Source organism: Stylophora pistillata, chromosome 9 (assembly GCF_964205215.1).
Source record: "Stylophora pistillata chromosome 9, jaStyPist1.2, whole genome shotgun sequence".
Classification (NCBI taxonomy): domain Eukaryota; kingdom Metazoa; phylum Cnidaria; class Anthozoa; order Scleractinia; family Pocilloporidae; genus Stylophora; species Stylophora pistillata.
In genome coordinates, this window is record NC_142527.1 from 12,961,265 (window position 1) to 12,978,656 (window position 17,392).

At 39.1% G+C, this 17,392-nt stretch overlaps 1 protein-coding gene and 1 long non-coding RNA gene across 2 annotated transcripts; one reads left to right on the forward strand and one right to left on the reverse strand.

The window, feature by feature from the left end:
* The first annotated feature begins 24 nt into the window (after positions 1–24).
* Positions 25–13,829, forward strand: LOC111343476 (telomerase reverse transcriptase). The gene is made up of 6 exons (XM_088732511.1): positions 25–2,143; positions 2,787–3,652; positions 5,202–5,416; positions 6,708–7,070; positions 8,263–8,475; positions 11,983–13,829. Exons 1-6 carry the CDS (start codon positions 47–49, stop codon positions 12,333–12,335), a joined length of 4,107 nt encoding a protein of 1,368 aa, XP_088588637.1. The 5' UTR covers positions 25–46; the 3' UTR covers positions 12,336–13,829.
* Positions 11,699–13,381, reverse strand: LOC148723381 (uncharacterized). The gene is made up of 2 exons (XR_015991486.1): positions 12,942–13,381; positions 11,699–12,484 (listed from the first exon to the last, which is right to left on the reverse strand). It is a non-coding gene; the product is annotated as an uncharacterized LOC148723381 (long non-coding RNA).
* Positions 13,830–17,392: the final 3,563 nt, after the last annotated feature.

Here is a 17,392-nt window from a genome sequence, read left to right on the forward strand (position 1 = left end):
AGTAGAAGAATATATTATCGCGGCGGGAAAAGTGAGGCCTCATGTGATGGCGACCAAACAGGCAAAGAAGAGGAATAAAATCCAAATTTGCAAAATCCCACAGATTATTGGATCGTTTTACGCTAAGCATTTTGTGTTGATTCGCTATATACGTGAGGTCCAACAAGATAAAGCTCTCAAGCTCATCCAAGATGGCGATCCTGACGAGTATCGACTTCTTCTGAAAACGACTTTGATCGCGGTTCCGCGGGATCAGCCAGTCACGCCGCCATTTAAGCCAAGTAAAACACAATGGTTTACCCTTAAGGAAATAACTGTTAGAGTTATTGAACACTTTTGCCGTGGGAACAAGACAAATGTTTTAGCATACGGCTTTGAGTCGTTGACTGGATATGGAAAGAAGGGAATAGTGGCTGGGACGGTTGGAATCCAGAACAGCTATCCCAACACTGTTGTAAGTTATTTGCGAACAGCGAGAGCCTGGAAGCTGCTTCACGAGCGTATAGGAGACGACTTGATGATCCATTTGTTACAAAATTTGTCCATATTTGCCAAGGTGAACTCGTGTTATTTCCAAGTCGCTGGTTATCCCATAACGCGATTGAGTAGAATGACATCAGCAGATGTGTTCACTCCACTTCCCGTAAAAAAAGCAGAAGAAACAGTAGAAGATAGAGGTACTTTGAATGCGATATTAAATCGAAAATCGAGAAGAGGTGGCAAGCGAGCTCGGAGATATCGTGAAAATGTCAGAGCCAAAGTAAACTGCTCTGAATTAGCTGATGCAATTTCAACTACGGATCACCCGCCTGTATTCTCAAGAGCTCCTGTCCAAATGAACGCAAACAGTAGCAGTGTTGTTACTCATCTCGCTGAAGTACCCCAGAGCAGTGGAAAACGAAAGCGTGACAGTTTGGACAGCGATGATGTTTCAAGAGATAATCCAAATCCATCTAAAAAGCAGTCAAGCACAAATTCTAACGTCCTCAAAAGTACCTCGCCCTTGTTGTCGGAAGACGGTCTGATCAATGTTGAAATTACAGCAAAGTCATTCTTGGAGAGTGCGACAGCTGTTACAGTTGCTGATGCAGATCAGGCTAAAGTTGGGAAAGAATATTCCGATGTAGTAATGTCAAATACCACTGACCTTGTAGATTCATCTGAAACTCAGGGTAGCGTTATCAGCAAAACCTCTCGAGAACAACCAAAGGAGCCGAGATTGAAGTATCAGGGTGGTCTGGTTTTCCCACAGCCTGTCGGTGTTGAGGAACAAACACAGGTTCAAACTTTGAAAAGAAAGAAATCTGTTTCTATTGCAGTGAGGGTCGAGAACGAGAAGAATGAAGCGACGGGTGGAAGTAAACCGTGGAAATATCTGATCAAGTTTCTTCCCAAGTCTACTAGACGAAGTGAACTTGCAGGGAAAGGAAAACAAAAGGGGACTGCTCAGAGTAACAGCCAGCTTAAAGAGGCAAGTAAACAGCAGATCGATGACAGCAGAGGAAGCTCAAGTTTGAAGAAAAACAGAAAGAGTATCTGTTTGAACGAGATGTTAATACCTCGCTCAAAAATGTTTTATACCTCGAATCTTTCCCAAACGTTCCCAAAGAACCATATTGTGGAGTCATTACCTGTGAGTATGGCTGGAGCGCGCAAGCTGGCTCAACATATTTTTCTGCAAGGTACGTTTTTAGGCGCCTGTGGCGATCGGGGAGGGATGAAGAAAGATGAAAGAAAAGAGCCAAATGTCAACATCGTGAATCAGGCAGCTGTTGAAAAACCTGATGGGTCTAATACTCTGAAGCTTACCCCACGGAGGAAACAGAAGCCTTTTCGTCTGCCAAAGAGGCTGAAGACTATAGTGCCAATGTTACACAAGTTCCTGGCAAGGCACCACAAGTGTCCATTCAGAACCTTGGTAAAGCTGTATTGCCGTTACGATTTTGGAAGACAGGTGATCAAAGGTGGAAAAAAGAAAAGGATGCTGGAAAGAATTCCTTTTGGTGTAAAGATGGTTTATCACAAGCTATGTCTAAAGAGTCGGGCGAAGTCTACTCAAAGGAAGCGTCGCGCCCAGAGAAAAGTAAAGGTTGACGTAGTGAGGTATCGTCGAGCTGTTAGTATGTTTACAGAACATCATCAGGTAGATTTTACACTATGAAAGTCTGAACTTGCTTTACGTTATAAGGCAGGACACGATGGGTGACAAGTCACAGCGACTGTTGTGCGCAGAGAACCGCCCCGTGTTTACTGCTCTGTAACGAGAGGGTGTAGGTCCAGGCGACAAATCGCTGCATGCGGAAAGACGAATTTCGTGAAAATCTTAGTCCATGCAACAGAATGTTGGTACGAATTCAAATCAGTTTTGAATTCGTGCGAGGTATCATTTTGACAAAATCTGCTGCAGAGATTTCATAAATATTCTTTTATCGCACGAGATGATGTGTCAATGCAGCTTTCATCCACTGTGACACGGCCAAGCCCCCTGTATCAGAAATTTTGTGACATTTAAATATCTGGATGTTCGCAATGTTTTGAATAAATTTTCAAATTTGATAGGTTCGACAGGAAGAGCAACGTGTCGGGACTTAAATACGACGCGAAAATTATCCGATAGTATTCCACTGCGTTGAGAGAAACGCCTCGACGGAATTTCGTGTTATGTTACCAAAGTTTCTTTGCTAAGAAACTTTTCCCTCGGTGTATAATAATGCAGTGAGAACTTAGCTCGAAAAATCTCCATTCCTCGACGACCAACTCTGAATCTCATGATTTATTTGTTTCAGGTGGTTGGCTTCCTGAAGGGCATATGTAAGAAAGTAGTTCCAAAAGAAATTTGGGGGTCTCCAGGAAACAAAGAAACATTCTTTCGAAATCTGGGGAAGTTCATCCGCCTCTATCGAGCGGAAAAGTTCTCTCTTGCTCAGATGATGTCAGGAATCAAGGTTTCTAGCTGCAAGTGGCTTCAATTGAGGAAGAGCGGAAGTGGAAAGCGCGTTGCATTGTCTGACTCTGTGAAGCAGTTGGAACTTTTAGCGCAGTTCATGTGGTGGTTGGTGAACAGTTATCTTATGACTGTGCTGAAAACCTTCTTCTACATCACAGAGACTGGCATTCACCGTCAGAGGGTTTTTTATTATAGAAAGCCTATCTGGGAAACGATCCAACAGTTTAGTCTTCGTACATTTTGTGATGAATTCTTCAAGCCGTTGAAAACCGCAACAGCAGAGAACCTACTTCGCGCGCAAAATTCACTGGGGTTCTCTCTGCTTAGGTTTTTGCCGAAAACGTCAACTGTCCGCCCTATTACCAACATGCGTCACTGTCCTACAAGCAAGGAGCTGTCAGTGAATTCAAAACTGAAGAATTTGTTTGAAGTTGTTAAGTTCGAGAAAGAGCGCAACCCAGAAAAGATGGGCACTACATTGTTTGGGACTGATGATCTTTACCGGGCACTAAAGCCGTTTTCCACTCGCGCACGCACTCGTTTGGAGGGGAAACCGCTGTACTTTGTACACGTTGACGTAAGCCATTGCTACGAGTCTATCCTCCATCAGAAACTTTTTGACATCATGAAGGAAGTGCTGGAGGAGGAGGAATACCTCATTCGACGGTTTGCTTTGTTGCGCATGTCTGGTGGAAAGGTATACAGGTGAGGAAGGTGTAGATCCACATTTCACGAATTTCCCCCCCCCCCCCCCCACCCCAATCGATTATGACTAATTCTTCACCTGGCTGTCTTTATGTATAAGTGCTTTAAGGGGGCCAGGAATAAACTGATACCGGTGAATACCGTAGACAATCTTATAATGATTTAAAAAAAAAGATACTTTGTGAGTGTCGTTTGTTTACAAGCACGATTGGAATCTATTTTTTTTAGTTTAAAATTATGTATTGTTCACCCAACACCGCATACAGTAAACCTCGACAAAGCTTTGAGATTTAGTGCATGTGATAGTGATAAGATCGGCTCTTAACCTGCGGAGTTCCTAAGGGTTTATTCTAGGAATTTGGCAAAGAGGGCCCTTTTTTATATTAATTTTTGGGACCTTTTTCAAGAAAGGAGGCCTATGGAATGGAGTGTCCTTAAAGGTTTTTTGAACTTATTCATATGTAATCAAAGAGAAAACGAAAAGTAGATGGGCAATGGAAACAGTGAGAGGTTATAAAGTTCGAAGTGAGTTTTATCTACGACTTGTTACATCAATCTTGTTGTCAGTTATGCTTTCGAGTACTTCATTTCGAAAAACAGAAACTTGCAATACTACTTATCCTTGGGCGCAATTATTTGCTCCCCGTTTGACGCTTAGATTAGTTTTATGCTTGTTTTCAAACTTTGGAAATCCTGATTTTTTTTCAGGCCTTATTTCCACTACTACAGAAGTATGGTTCATTACTCCGCGGAACGCTTTCATACATTTTATGAAACCGCAGTATCAATCAATCAATCAATCAATCTTTATTTAGCCACGGAATCCTTATCACTAATAAGTGGTCTTCAAAAGAGCCGTGCACATTAAACTAAGACTTAAAAATTAACCTATAATAAATACTTAGATAGAAGAATCTTAATGTACAATGTATTAACCTATAATAAAATCCTAGACAGAAGAAACTTAATGTACAATAGCGGAATAAAAACATTTCAAAGTTGTGGCCAGCTAATATAAGCCTCAGCTGACAGGCTGTTCCATGTTACTGCGCCCCTATAACTAAAGCTTTTCTTTAGGGCCTCAGTGTTCGGTCGCGGAATAAAGAGTACACGTATATGATTTTCATATATTCAAATTCATCGTTCGGAAACCCCGTAAAGCCGCGCTTTGGGGTAAACCCTGGTTCCTCAAGGTAGTCATGAAGCCAAGCGCATCCTCTCAAACTCTGACCCCTAAGGGTCACAAGAGTCTAATTTTTCTTTAAAATATCACATTTGAATAAACATTAAGGTCATTAACAATAAAGGAGATGATCACCAACTAAAGAAGCTCTTGATTGTTCTACAAATTCTCCTTTTCAGCATTTTAGGAGATGTATCGAGAACTGTGTGGAGAATATGCATTCTGATTTTAGGGCGGAGAGGGTTAATAGGAACGTTAGTATTTCTTGCTGAACAACGTGGAGTCGCGTTTTCACTTTCAGAATAAATAAATATTAGACAGTCTCCAGTAGCGATGTGCTTAAAATTGCTGTCTTTAAAATTGCAGAGAGTTTTCTAAGCACGTCAGTACCGCAGATGATTGCCGTCTGTTCCCAGATTTCTTTCGCTCACTTGTGGTCGAGTGGAAACTGAGGCAAGTGGTCGTTGTGGATAACGTTTGGTATGCAACAGAGGACCGCGACAAGTTGATTAAATTATTGGAAGAACATATATTTAATAACTTCGTCAAGATTGGTAACAAATATTACCAGCAGAAGAGGGGTAGGTGAATTATGCGGGGGGTAACAAATATTACCAGCAGAAGAGGGGTAGGTGAATTATGCGGGGGTAACAAATATTACCAGCAGAGGAGGGGTAGGTGAATTATGCGGGGGTAACAAATATTACCAGCAGAGGAGGGGTAGGTGAATTATGCGGGGGTAACAAATATTACCAGCAGAGGAGGGGTAGGTGAATTATGCGGGGGTAACAAATATTACCAGCAGAGGAGGGGTAGGTGAATTATGCGGGGGTAACAAATATTACCAGCAGAGGAGGGGTAGGTGAATTATGCGGGGGTAACAAATATTACCAGCAGAGGAGGGGTAGGTGAATTATGCGGGGGTAACAAATATTACCAGCAGAGGAGGGGTAGGTGAATTATGCGGGGGTAACAAATATTACCAGCAGAAGAGGGGTAGGTGAATTATGCGGGGGTAACAAATATTACCAGCAGAGGAGGGGTAGGTGAATTATGCGGGGGTAATCTTCTGATCTAATAATATCTTTTTTAGGAACCCTAGAATTAAGAATGACTGTGAGATTATCCAAGAAGGGAACAGTGTGCCCACGTGCACAAGTGTTGAGGTCACTGTATTGTGTTTGGGTATCAGCGCCTTCGAGTTAAAAAACGGTCATCATCATGTTCTGTCGCATTTTGCAACAATCGTCACACTTTGTAATACCTTTCGCACTTTGTGGTAAAATTGTCGCACTCCGAAAAAGCTGTCGTTCTATGCAATAACAGAAAACAAAAATATTACAAAGAGCGACAACTGTTATTACAAGGCACGACAGCTTACAATTATGAAGTGCGATGGTCTGAAATTACCGCAAGATGCGACAGCTATTTTTGTCAACTGTCATTATAAAGTATTACATAGTGCAACAGAACACATAATAGTTAGCTGGCGCAGGCGCAGTGGCTTAATGGTTCGCCCGCTGAGATCCAAATCAGCGAGGCAACCATGTCCGAGCGGTGGCCGGGTCATTCACGAATGTGTTGTGTTCTTGACCAAGGTTCTTTACTCTCAGTGCCTCTGATCAGGGCGGAGGAAGGGAGAGGGCCCTGGAAGGTCCAAGATGCCCATGAACCCCCCTCTCTTTGTTAGATACTTTTCTTGTTAAGAGGTAGAGCAATGCTGTAAGCCAGGTCACGTAAGATGCGCGGAAATCATGCAGCCCTATTGATTTGGTAACAAACAGCAAAAGGTCTCAAAACCATTCGCTTCTCCGTAAATGTTACCAGCATCACTTTGAATTCTTACCTTATATGATTTTCTCCTTCATGTAGGAATCGCACAAGGTTCCATCCTATCCACAATGCTTTGCGGTTACTATTATAGTCAGATGGAGAGGACCCACCTGTCTGAAATAGCCCAGGATACAGACTCCCTCCTGCTAAGATGGGTGGACGACTTTCTGTTTGTCACTCCACACCGTCGGCTGGCTGACAAGTTCCTGAATACAATGCGTGCTGGTATTCCTGAGTATGGGTGTGTCATTAATCATGACAAAACGCTGACCAACTATACTGCAGTCACAGCTGATGGCCACAAGGTGACAAGGATTGGAGTGAGCGATCGTTTTCCTTGGTGCGGCTTTCTTTTGGATACAGTCACACTTGAAGTTTCACCGGACTTGTCCCGGTATACAGGTAAGTTTTAGTGGAAGATTCATTGTTCTCTTAATCCCTTTTCCTTTATGTGAAGTGAAGTTGATTTAACAAAGAGAGAAGCCTTGACTGTGGTCTGTTCTGTTGTAAACCGAGCATAGGGAGAAACAAGAGACGTAGTGGAGTATTTCTCCCCACTTCTCGAGTGCTCTAGCCGCTCCCAAAGTGCTTTACAAGAGAACAGAGTACAGTCAAGGCTTCTCTATTTGTTTTGTCAAAGTGTTATTTTGAGCTTAATATGTTATGGTTTTGGCGAACGCTAAGCAAAACCGGACAATGTATCATACACATTTTGGTTCTCGTCAATATCTCTATCACTGTCACTGTTCAGGGCTCGAAGCTAACTTGTTGGTCCACCTACAAAATTTTGCGAGTCAGATTTTTTTTCCATTGGCAAACTGGTGAGAGCACTAGCAAATTCTTAAATTAGAAATTTCAATGACCATATCTGATATAAAGATTATGATTCATATTTCGCACAGTCTTTCAATGAGCTGAAAAGTTTAATAAAAAAAGGTATGAAGTATTTGGTCTCCTATCTCGTTGTCCTGACAGCTACCGCCTATCTAATCGCAAACATTTGCTAGTGGATCTTTTTCTCATTCGCAGATTCTCAAAGTCACTCGCACTTTGCGAGTTTGCGAGCGTTAATTTCGAGTTCTGCTGTTACCATCTCAATCATTATCATAATTGTAATTATTATTATTATTATTATTACTTTGATTATCGTTATTGTCATAATAATTGTCTGGTCAGTGACAAGGATGATGTTTATTATTGGATCTACTCGCCCTCCGACCATCTATATCAAGTTTATTACAAAGTGCGACAGCTTAACTTATCAGAAACTGCGATGGTGTGATATTAAAAAGCGCGACAGCCTTTTTATTACAAACTGCGACATTTTTTTTATAACAAAGTGAGGCGATTCGTAGTATTAAAAAGTGCGACAGAACACCTTGCTCCGACAGTACCAGCTGTTTATTTACCCTAATAACCTCTTAGCTTGTAATCAAAATGAGCTTTAACAACAAAGACAGGAAAATACAACACTTGAAAAAAAAAGTTTGAAAGCCGAGGAACGAAGTTAAACTGAAAATTGAAAAAGGCAAAAATTTATTGAGTGTGGCGGGTAAACATATTTACTGCACTAAACTGCAACTTGCTTTCCTAGGGTCCCTCTTAAGGGACTCGTTGACTGTGTCCCTGGATGCACATCCTGGTGAAGCCCTTAGTAAGAAGCTCCGGTACTCCGTACGCCCAAAGTGCCATCCATTGCTCCTGGACCCAAATATGAACACGCGCGAGAACACCCTGTTGAACGTGTTCCATGTGTTCCTGTTAACAGCGTACAAGTTCCACACTTACGTCAAAGAGCTACCACGAGGTGAATTCTTAGCCTTTTTATTTTCAGAAAATTTTAACGAATCGTAGAACGCGCGCTGATTGGTTTCGGAGAAAAGATTTTGTCGCCTTTAATTTAGCTAATAAAACCTTTTTTTCTTCGGGGTACTGTTTGGGGAAACCTTATTCCTTTCATTCCAAGGACTGATCAATAAATAATTTCTCGTAGCTTTATTAACGCAATGTCGAGCAATAAGGTGACGCGAAGAAACAAACAGATCAATTTTTTGATATGACTTGATTGAAAACTAAATTCACAGAGCTACAATTATATGAAATGTTTGTTAGACAGCGAGGAGAAAATATTTTGAGACCTTGAGAGTGAAATAGTCATGACTTCTGTAATCTTTCGTTTTGCGGGGCCTGAATTCTCTGCAGTTGCAGATGCCATCAAGCAACAAGCGCAATTAATTAAACTAGTTTTCTTTCAAAAGGATGTTGTAAATGAAAGGTAGGCAGGAAATATGTTTTTAATTGTTATTGGTATTTGCGGGAAAGAAAATTCTAAATGGACCACAGAGGTAAGTGGGACTTAATTTGGCGCACAATTCTGACTTTGAGTGAACAAAGCAGGTCTCCGGAAAATTTTGACGATCAATACTCGAATATTACCTCAGGCTGTTATACAAATAAAGAGATGGGTTGCTTTCACAGAGTGATTAAATAGGAACAAAATTAAAATTAAATTCGATTTTCAGGCAGCAATAATCATTTCTTTGCAATAACGACGCGAGTAAATTCAATGTACTCTCGTTGTTGTTAGAGGGGTGTTGTCTAGACACCGTGTATTATAACGTTAGGACCGTCGAGAATGAAAATTTTATGGGGATTAGGTGTGAAAAAGTACACTTCTTTCACCAATGGAAAGTTCGTTTTTTCTTGCAGATTGTCACAATATTCTAAATATTGATTTGATTGCACTTTGTAAATCAATTGATTCAATTTTGAGATGTGATTATTATTATCGACACCTGTGTCCTTGACAGTAAATGTATATTGCCTCAATAACGTGAAGAGGAAGTCCTTATGTGGAGCTTATCCTCTTTTGTAGCCTGATATCTCGAATTCAATTCGTCCCCGATTAAAATGCGTTAGTTAGATTGCAGGCGTTAGCTTAAAACCCGTGACATAAACATGACTGCCTTCCAATTTAGAAGTTAGAAAAAAAAAAAAAACGCAGCTCCCAGAAATCTGTCTGCAAGTTGAAGTTAACTTGGCTGTGTATCCAGCATTTGGCTTGCTCGGATATCAAACTGACGGAGGAACCAGATGCGCTGAGTCATTGAGTCCGATGTTGATGTTGAGTTTGATGATGATGCATTTTCCATCACAGAAAATTGAGACCGTCATTTACTGATGATGGACAACTGAAAAGTTGCTAATGGCTTCACTGTTCTTATACATCTAAAATCAATCAAACCCACTTAATTTGCCAAAACTGTTTTCTCCATTGATGCGAAATTTTCCTTTTTTTTTAAGGACGGTTGGAAAAACTGCAAGTTGTTATTATGTTTTAAGAGCAAAAACTCTCTCGCGTTTTATCCTATTGTTTATAGTTTCCTTCTTTTTTTTTTTGCCTCTTTGTCTGGACAAAATGAGTTACACCAACCCATCAGCAGTTGGTGAATAATTATGAAACATTTTGCTTGATGTTCGGAAAAATTATCTTTCTACGTTTATCTTTTTTGTGAAAGAAAATGTTCGAATTTCCCTCTGTCGATTCGACCATGTGTTTGTTTTCCATTTTCCTGTTGGGAAGTGAAGACGGCCCTCTGGTGACTTGCATCCGTGAGATATTCGTCATAAATTAAACTGAATTATTTGGAAGTGTTGTAACAGTATGCCTGAGGTTGCCGAGAATAAAGTGGGTTTTGCAGATACGAACACTATGTCGATTTTTTTTCAAGCGGTTATTAAAAGTACCTTCGCCAAAGAATGGATTTTAAAAGAAAAAGTGTTCCCTGTGTTTTGGTAGAATTGCGGTCGCATAAACTGAATGTTCGTTGAATATTTGTCACAAAAGACGTTCTATTAATTATCCACAATGGCTTTTAAATCGAGAGAGAAACTTGAGAAACAGCATATGGGTGATAAAAACAAATTTGTATTTATGCGGCTGGGCACAGAAAGACAAAATATTATTCAAGAGTTCTTTGACGCAAATTTCTTTCTAAAGCGATAACGAACGTCAAAGTAACAGCTTCCGGAACTCTATATGGTTACCAACATTACGATGAGCGAGATCTCAGAGGCTTTAGTACCCTTCAGATATTGGGTCTGATCTTAATTGTGAATGGCTTTCACTCACGGTAATAAGACAAGACAGAAACCTATTCTTGTGGTTCCTTGACCGGACAAATATCTCCCTTATGGTCAATTATGTGAGTACGTTTCCGTTTTCAGGTTTAAGTTGTTTTCACAGCTTAAAGCAGGGAAGCAAGGAACTCATTCTTATTGTTTCTTTAAATAAAAAGTTTAGAAAATTGATGTCGGGATATTTGACCTTATAATATTTCCGATGTTCACTTTGGGGTACTTCCCCTCAAAATTTTAAACTATAAATAGTGCAGTGATTAAAATTCCGGGCACAGGCAGCCCAAGCTCACTACAAGAAAAGCGGACGTGAATCTTACCGTGTTGCGCAACGTTTTATATTTATAAAGGTTTGTATGGGATGTTATCGGTTTGCCTTAAAAGAGAGAAAAAAATGTCTTGTTTTGAAATAAAATGGGCCTACCTTATTGCTTTGTTGTTTTCTTTGTTGATTCCGAGCGTCTCAGGCCATTTTGAAGCGTTTTCGGCGGGTTAGCGCTATGTTGGTGTTCAACTGCTAAAAGAAAGAAGTTAGCAGTTGAACACCAACATAGCGCTAACTCGCCGAAAACGCTTCAAAATGGCCTGAGACGCTCGGAATAAACAAAGAAAACAACAAAGCAATAAGGTAAGCCCATTTTGTTTCAAAACAAGACATTTTTTTCTCTCTTTTAAGGCAAACCGATAACATCCCATACAAACCTTTCTAAATATAAAACGTTGCGCAACACGTTAAGAGTTACGTCCGCTTTTCTAGTAGTGAGCTTGGGCTGCCTGTGTTCCGAGGTGTCTATTTTTGTACGGCCAGTTTCAGATTTTTCTAATCAAGGACTGTTTATTAGAGATATGGCGACCTCGTTATATTTGATTAAATTCATCTAGTTCAAACAAAGTTGACGTTTCTTTTCTAATGCACTTTAATTTCCGTTTGTAATGAAAACTCGTTCTTTCAAAAAAGAAAACTTGATGCGTGGAAATACAATGTTGTTGAAAAGGTGGAGGAGATAATTCTTTGATTCTTCGCGATTATTTAGCCCGATAGGTGTAACTAAAGAGCATTTAAAATTTCATCTTGAGTCTCTAATAAGTGTAGTATGTGGTAAAAGGGGTTTCCATAAGGTATCCATAAATATAAGTTGAGTCAGTTCGGCATTTTAGTTCCGTTCTATTGTTACAGGTAGCAAACCAAAGGATAACCCATCTTTCTTCGCCCGAATGATTCTGGATTTGGCGCAGTATTTCTACTCAACCAGTGCTCGTAAGTGCCTCCAGCTGTCTCCAAATGAAAGTGCGTTCTCATTGGACGAGCACGAAGTCACGTGGCTTTGTTTGTACGCCTTTCAGATGTGTCTTCGCAGAACGCAGTCTCGATATCGCGAAATTCTGACATTTCTGAGGAAAAGCTTGTCACAGATACATTTGTCTGATCGGATTAAACTGCCAACCACTCCTTGGAATGCAGCTTTGACTAAGCTCGTGCGAATGAAGAAGAGGTCTCACAGTGCTCTTCTCGAGGAATCTTGCCAGTGAAATTCAAGAGAGAACAAAAAGTCATGGAGGATCTTAAAATGTCTGAGGCTTTCAGGAACGATGTTTTATTATATATTTGCCTGGACGCTGTGGGGCGTGTACATGATTTAGAATCTGTCATGCATCAGTGACCAATCCAATTTGTAAACCTAACACAATGAAAAGAAGCCAAAGGGGATTTCTTAAATTTTGTGATAATTCTCTCCGCGTGGTTTTAGCGTCGCGTTTCTGTTTTTCATGAAATACGGCAACAAAGAAACGTTATTAGTTTTTCATTCAGAACATGAAAAATTACCACTGCTGGTTTTTAAATTCTTAGTTTTTCGCCGCAAATTTATCAGCATTTTTGTTGAAACCCTGAAAGTTTTTACGAAGATTTTCAGCTGTGTCTCGTGATTTTCAGTTGCGAATGGTAATTGTATCTACCGTGGTGCAAGATGATCCGTTCGTTCGGCTGTCATTCTCCCTGCATGTGGCATTTTACTGTTTCCTTTGAGGGATTTTACATCTGCCCTTGTCAGTTTGTTTGCTGTATATATTCACTTTCGGTGACATTTGAAGTACTTTTAGTGCTGATTATTTGAGGAAATAATTAGTCAGGCCTACCTTTTTAATCATTAGTGTAAAAGGTAGCTGTCTTTCCACTGTCTTTCTTGGCGAGTCATCCATAATTTACTGAGGCCTGTCAGAAATTAGCAACGATAAGGATTTATTTCTTCCTCAAAAGCAGCACTAAGTTCACGGGCTAAATTAAAATGAGTCTCTGGTTTGTAACTACAATTGTTTTCTTTTTTCGTTAAGTTGCCGTATGGTAAAAGCTTAATCTTGTCTCAGGATGGATTAAGTTCTTGGATATCCTATTCATGAATGAAACTGTCACAAAATTACCTTTTTTCCGTGCAGTACAATAATGAAATTATTAAAGATGTTCGCTATCCTTCTGAATCAGGGCCAAATTTTTTTCTTTTGACAACGCAAGTCAAAGCTTTTATGTCTAGACAATTACTTCGATCTAAATCTTTTCTTTTTCATTGCCAACATTATATTGTTCTAAGCCAGTTAGGAACTTAGCTATATTTAGCTTTCAATTCGCCATTACTGTCTTTAATATCAATACCTTTGCAGTGGATTATTCTAATGCTCAATTTAATTTATCAACCCGTTTTGATCTTGAGACATTACCGTCCTTCGCCTTTGTTTCTTTCAGTTTCGATGTTCTGAAATTTTTCATCGGGGTTGAGTAGCCGGCTTGCGTGATGGTTCACGACAGTAAGTTACTATCTCGCACACTGCGATGGGGCACTAAAATATGTCAACCGCTAAAGCCATTACGGTTTTATCTTTGAGGTCATTTTTTCTTTATTTTGTTCACGTAATTCTGTGTCCGCCAATATTTTTCATTAGATTTTTAAAAAGGATGAATCTAAAGCTAGGCAAATCCGGTTCGTGTGTAAAGATCATTGTGCCAAATAAACTATCTTTGGTTTTGTGTGATCGTTCATCCAATTACGTCAAGAAAGTATGCACGTATTTGTTTCATTCAAGGACTGAATTGACAGCAAGAATTCACCGATTGCGTGAAAGGTTTTTGCGAAAAATCCGAATTAAATTTATACATTTTGTCTAATAGTGCCTGATTTTAGCTGAAGCAACTGGGGACTTCAATAAAACCAGACCAACCCCTCTCCCGTCTCCCCCGCCCTTACAAGCCTTATCCCAGGAGACCTAGACTGACCAATCAGAATTCGACGTGTATGGGTGTCATGTGAGAACCAACTGACGTCATCATGAGTCACTCATGGGATCAACACGGGGAGTTTTAATATCATCATACTCAAAGTAATCAATCATAATACATAAAATGTCGACTTAAATCATCAAGATATTTGATAACCGCTTAATAAGCTCCGTAACGGAGTGAAAATGAGATTTGTACATTTTACTCATTGTTTTCTTGAATTGTTTAAAAGGTGCCTCCTGTTGGAGATTTTCTTATCTGACAAAACAATATTTTCAATGTTTTCTGCATTACAACAACAACTTTGTAACCCTTCCTTCAGTGCCAAGTCAATATCCTAAATATCGCATCAGTTGGAAAAATCAGTATCTAATTGTGAGTCATGACTGGGTTGCATAACAGTGATGGAGAGCTAGTTCACAAATAAGCGCTCTTGGAAATACTTAAAATTCTTGGCATTTTGCTTCATAATATACAGGAAATGTGCGAAGCAGTCGACTTAAAGAAGTTTATCGTATTAAGTAGATTTCCGCCACAATGAAAAATACTGCTGCACATCTATTTATGCAAATGACACTCTAAGTTTTATAAATAACACCAAACAGCAATAAAAATATAAATATTGATTTATACGACATTACGCACGTACCAGTCGTATTAACCGCTAACCTATGCTGTCAGGAGAGCTGGGTATTTTAATCATCGTTGTCAACATCACTCTTATTAAAAAACGTCAAGATCTTAGTCTTTCGTGGTAGTCTAGGTGAGATGTTTCATTGATGAGTGCAAAGATTCTTTGTGATCATCGAAAATTAAAACCATCTTTATACTGAAAAGATTGTTGCTTCCTGTTCCCTTCTGAATTCATATTCTCCCTTAAAGCTAAGATGGGGTCGAGTAGAAAATTCAATCTTTTTAAGTGAAAGAAATTCAAATGTATTTAAAATACGCGAAAAAAATAAATGAATAGTAAGTTTGAATATTGCCAAGTGATATCCTCTTCTTGTTCTAATATTATAGCGAAATGAGCGGACCTCTTGACCATTAATCAATACTTCTTACTAGAAGTGTGCACGGAAGAAAAATTGCGTATTGACTTATACTATGATTAAAACAGAATTTAGGAGTATGTAAAATGGTATACGCCAGACGTACAGCTCTCACTGAACTGGAACTAATAAAATATGTTAAATAATTGGATTCGGTTTGTCCCCTATGGTTGCAGCTGTTCTTAGTCTTTATTTAGTGTGACGTAAGGCTTTAACTGAGCTATTCCACTCCAAGACAAACGGAATTCCCTAATATCATAAAAGCTATCATGTACCTTTATGATATAAACGGATTATTCCCTTCGAAAATGGCGCTCTTTGAACCTGAAATTAAGGAGTTTGTTGTTAGTTTTGGTTTTCAATGGGTTAAGCAACGATTTTTATAACGGTCAGTTAACGAACTGTCGTTAAATTTACCAGTTGCAGTCAGTCACGTTTTTGCGAGAAATAACCAATCACCTTAGCACATGCAGTGAAAGGCTAGGCCACTGTCAAATTTTTAAGCAAAACCAACTAATAACTATGTATATTACGTCTGCAAATACGTGTTAAAATTCGTCAAACATCTAAATAAAACGAAGGACGTGTAATGATTTCTAGCAGTTTCAGTTTTCCTTATTTATATTCCCCGAGTAGTCTCCATGGTAACACGCAGCAATTCCGAATGGTAATTTTCCATTTAAGTTCTTATGCGCAACATTCCTTTGAGCGGTCGATCGAGTTTTTCTTTCTGAGTTTTAGATAAGCTAGTAGCCTCAATCAATTAGGGATCGATACGGCTCAGGACAGCTTCACACCGTGGAGGTTGATTTTTCTGAATTAATTCATTCATATTCAGGGACCAAGTCCAGAATACTTTATGATTTTCTCTTCGATTCATCTGTGAAAAACTCCCGCTTAATTCAAGAAGTTTCCGTGCATGGTGAAAACTCAAAGATAATTAAACTAAATTTAAGGCAAAGGAGAGTCAAAAATAAGGAGTGAAGGAGTGCTGTGCTTGATTTTGACAACAAATATGCTATTGCATAATATCCAAATCATTTGGGGTTTTTCTAGTCACCTAAACGACACAGAAATGTTATGTTGATATTCTTGCATTGTGTTTATTCAGACAAAAAATACCCATTGTTCTCATCCAAAAATTGTTGTCACAATAAATTACATAGTTAATAAGTCAAAACTATTTCAAAGAACGAAATATGTTGGAACCAAGTAAAGAACAATAAAATAATTTGATTGGCTGTGTCTCTTAAATGGAAAGTATGTTCGTGTTTCTAAGATACCAGTCCTTGAGAAAACAATTTTTACTAAAAAACGAATGCAATTCAACAGGAAAACTTTGTGAATTCGCGTTTATTGTCCGAAAACAAAAGTAAGCAAATTGCGGGATTATTTACAAATTTTAGACATTATTTTACCAACGTTATTCTAGAAAAAGACATTTTAGCATTGATTAGCTTAACATCACTTTAAGTTTGCAAGTTTGATATCAAGCTTAGAGCTCCAGTACTTGGTTATATTAGCAATGAGCTATGTATAGTTTTTATAATATCAATAGGTCGTAAAAATTCTGACTAAGTAAACAGATGCTTTTTAGTGTTTATTCTATGGCTTAAAAACACGCTTTCGAAAGGAAGTAGATTTTAATTCGTGACTGTTATAAATGAAACCTGCAAAATTCATGCGCAGTTCAGTCAAATGTCCAGTTCGAAAGTATTAAAACGCTGCGGGTTCATTTGATGACGCACGAAATGCGAAATAGTTAAAAAAATTACCATACATCTGATGTGAACTGCCATTCACTTTCTCTACTACGGTTCAAGAATTTTTTTAGCATTTTAATGGCCGGGAATATCTGATGGTCTAAAAATTCACTTGAGAGCCTTTCGATAATTCTTTTGATTTGCCAAACGTGGTGAGGTTGTTGATGGCTCCCGATAGCTCACATCAGACCGGAGATCTCTAAACAAGCCATAAGGCACTTAACTGTTTAAAAATAGGCTTACTTTAACACAAGCGTGTACACTTCTGTCGCTTGTGATTTAGCTCCTGCATTCTCGAACTTCATAATGTATTCGTCTGACTATAGATGTGGTAAAACTGAACATTTTTTGATCAATCTCTGGCCCAGAAAGATGCCGCTAATCCGCATTTCATACTTTCCTTACTGAAAAGAATAACTATCTGAGATTAGTGTACCTTTGCCACTGAAAACATGATCGCGCGAGTTTTGTATAATTATTTTGTCTTTGATTTCAAAGTTAATATTA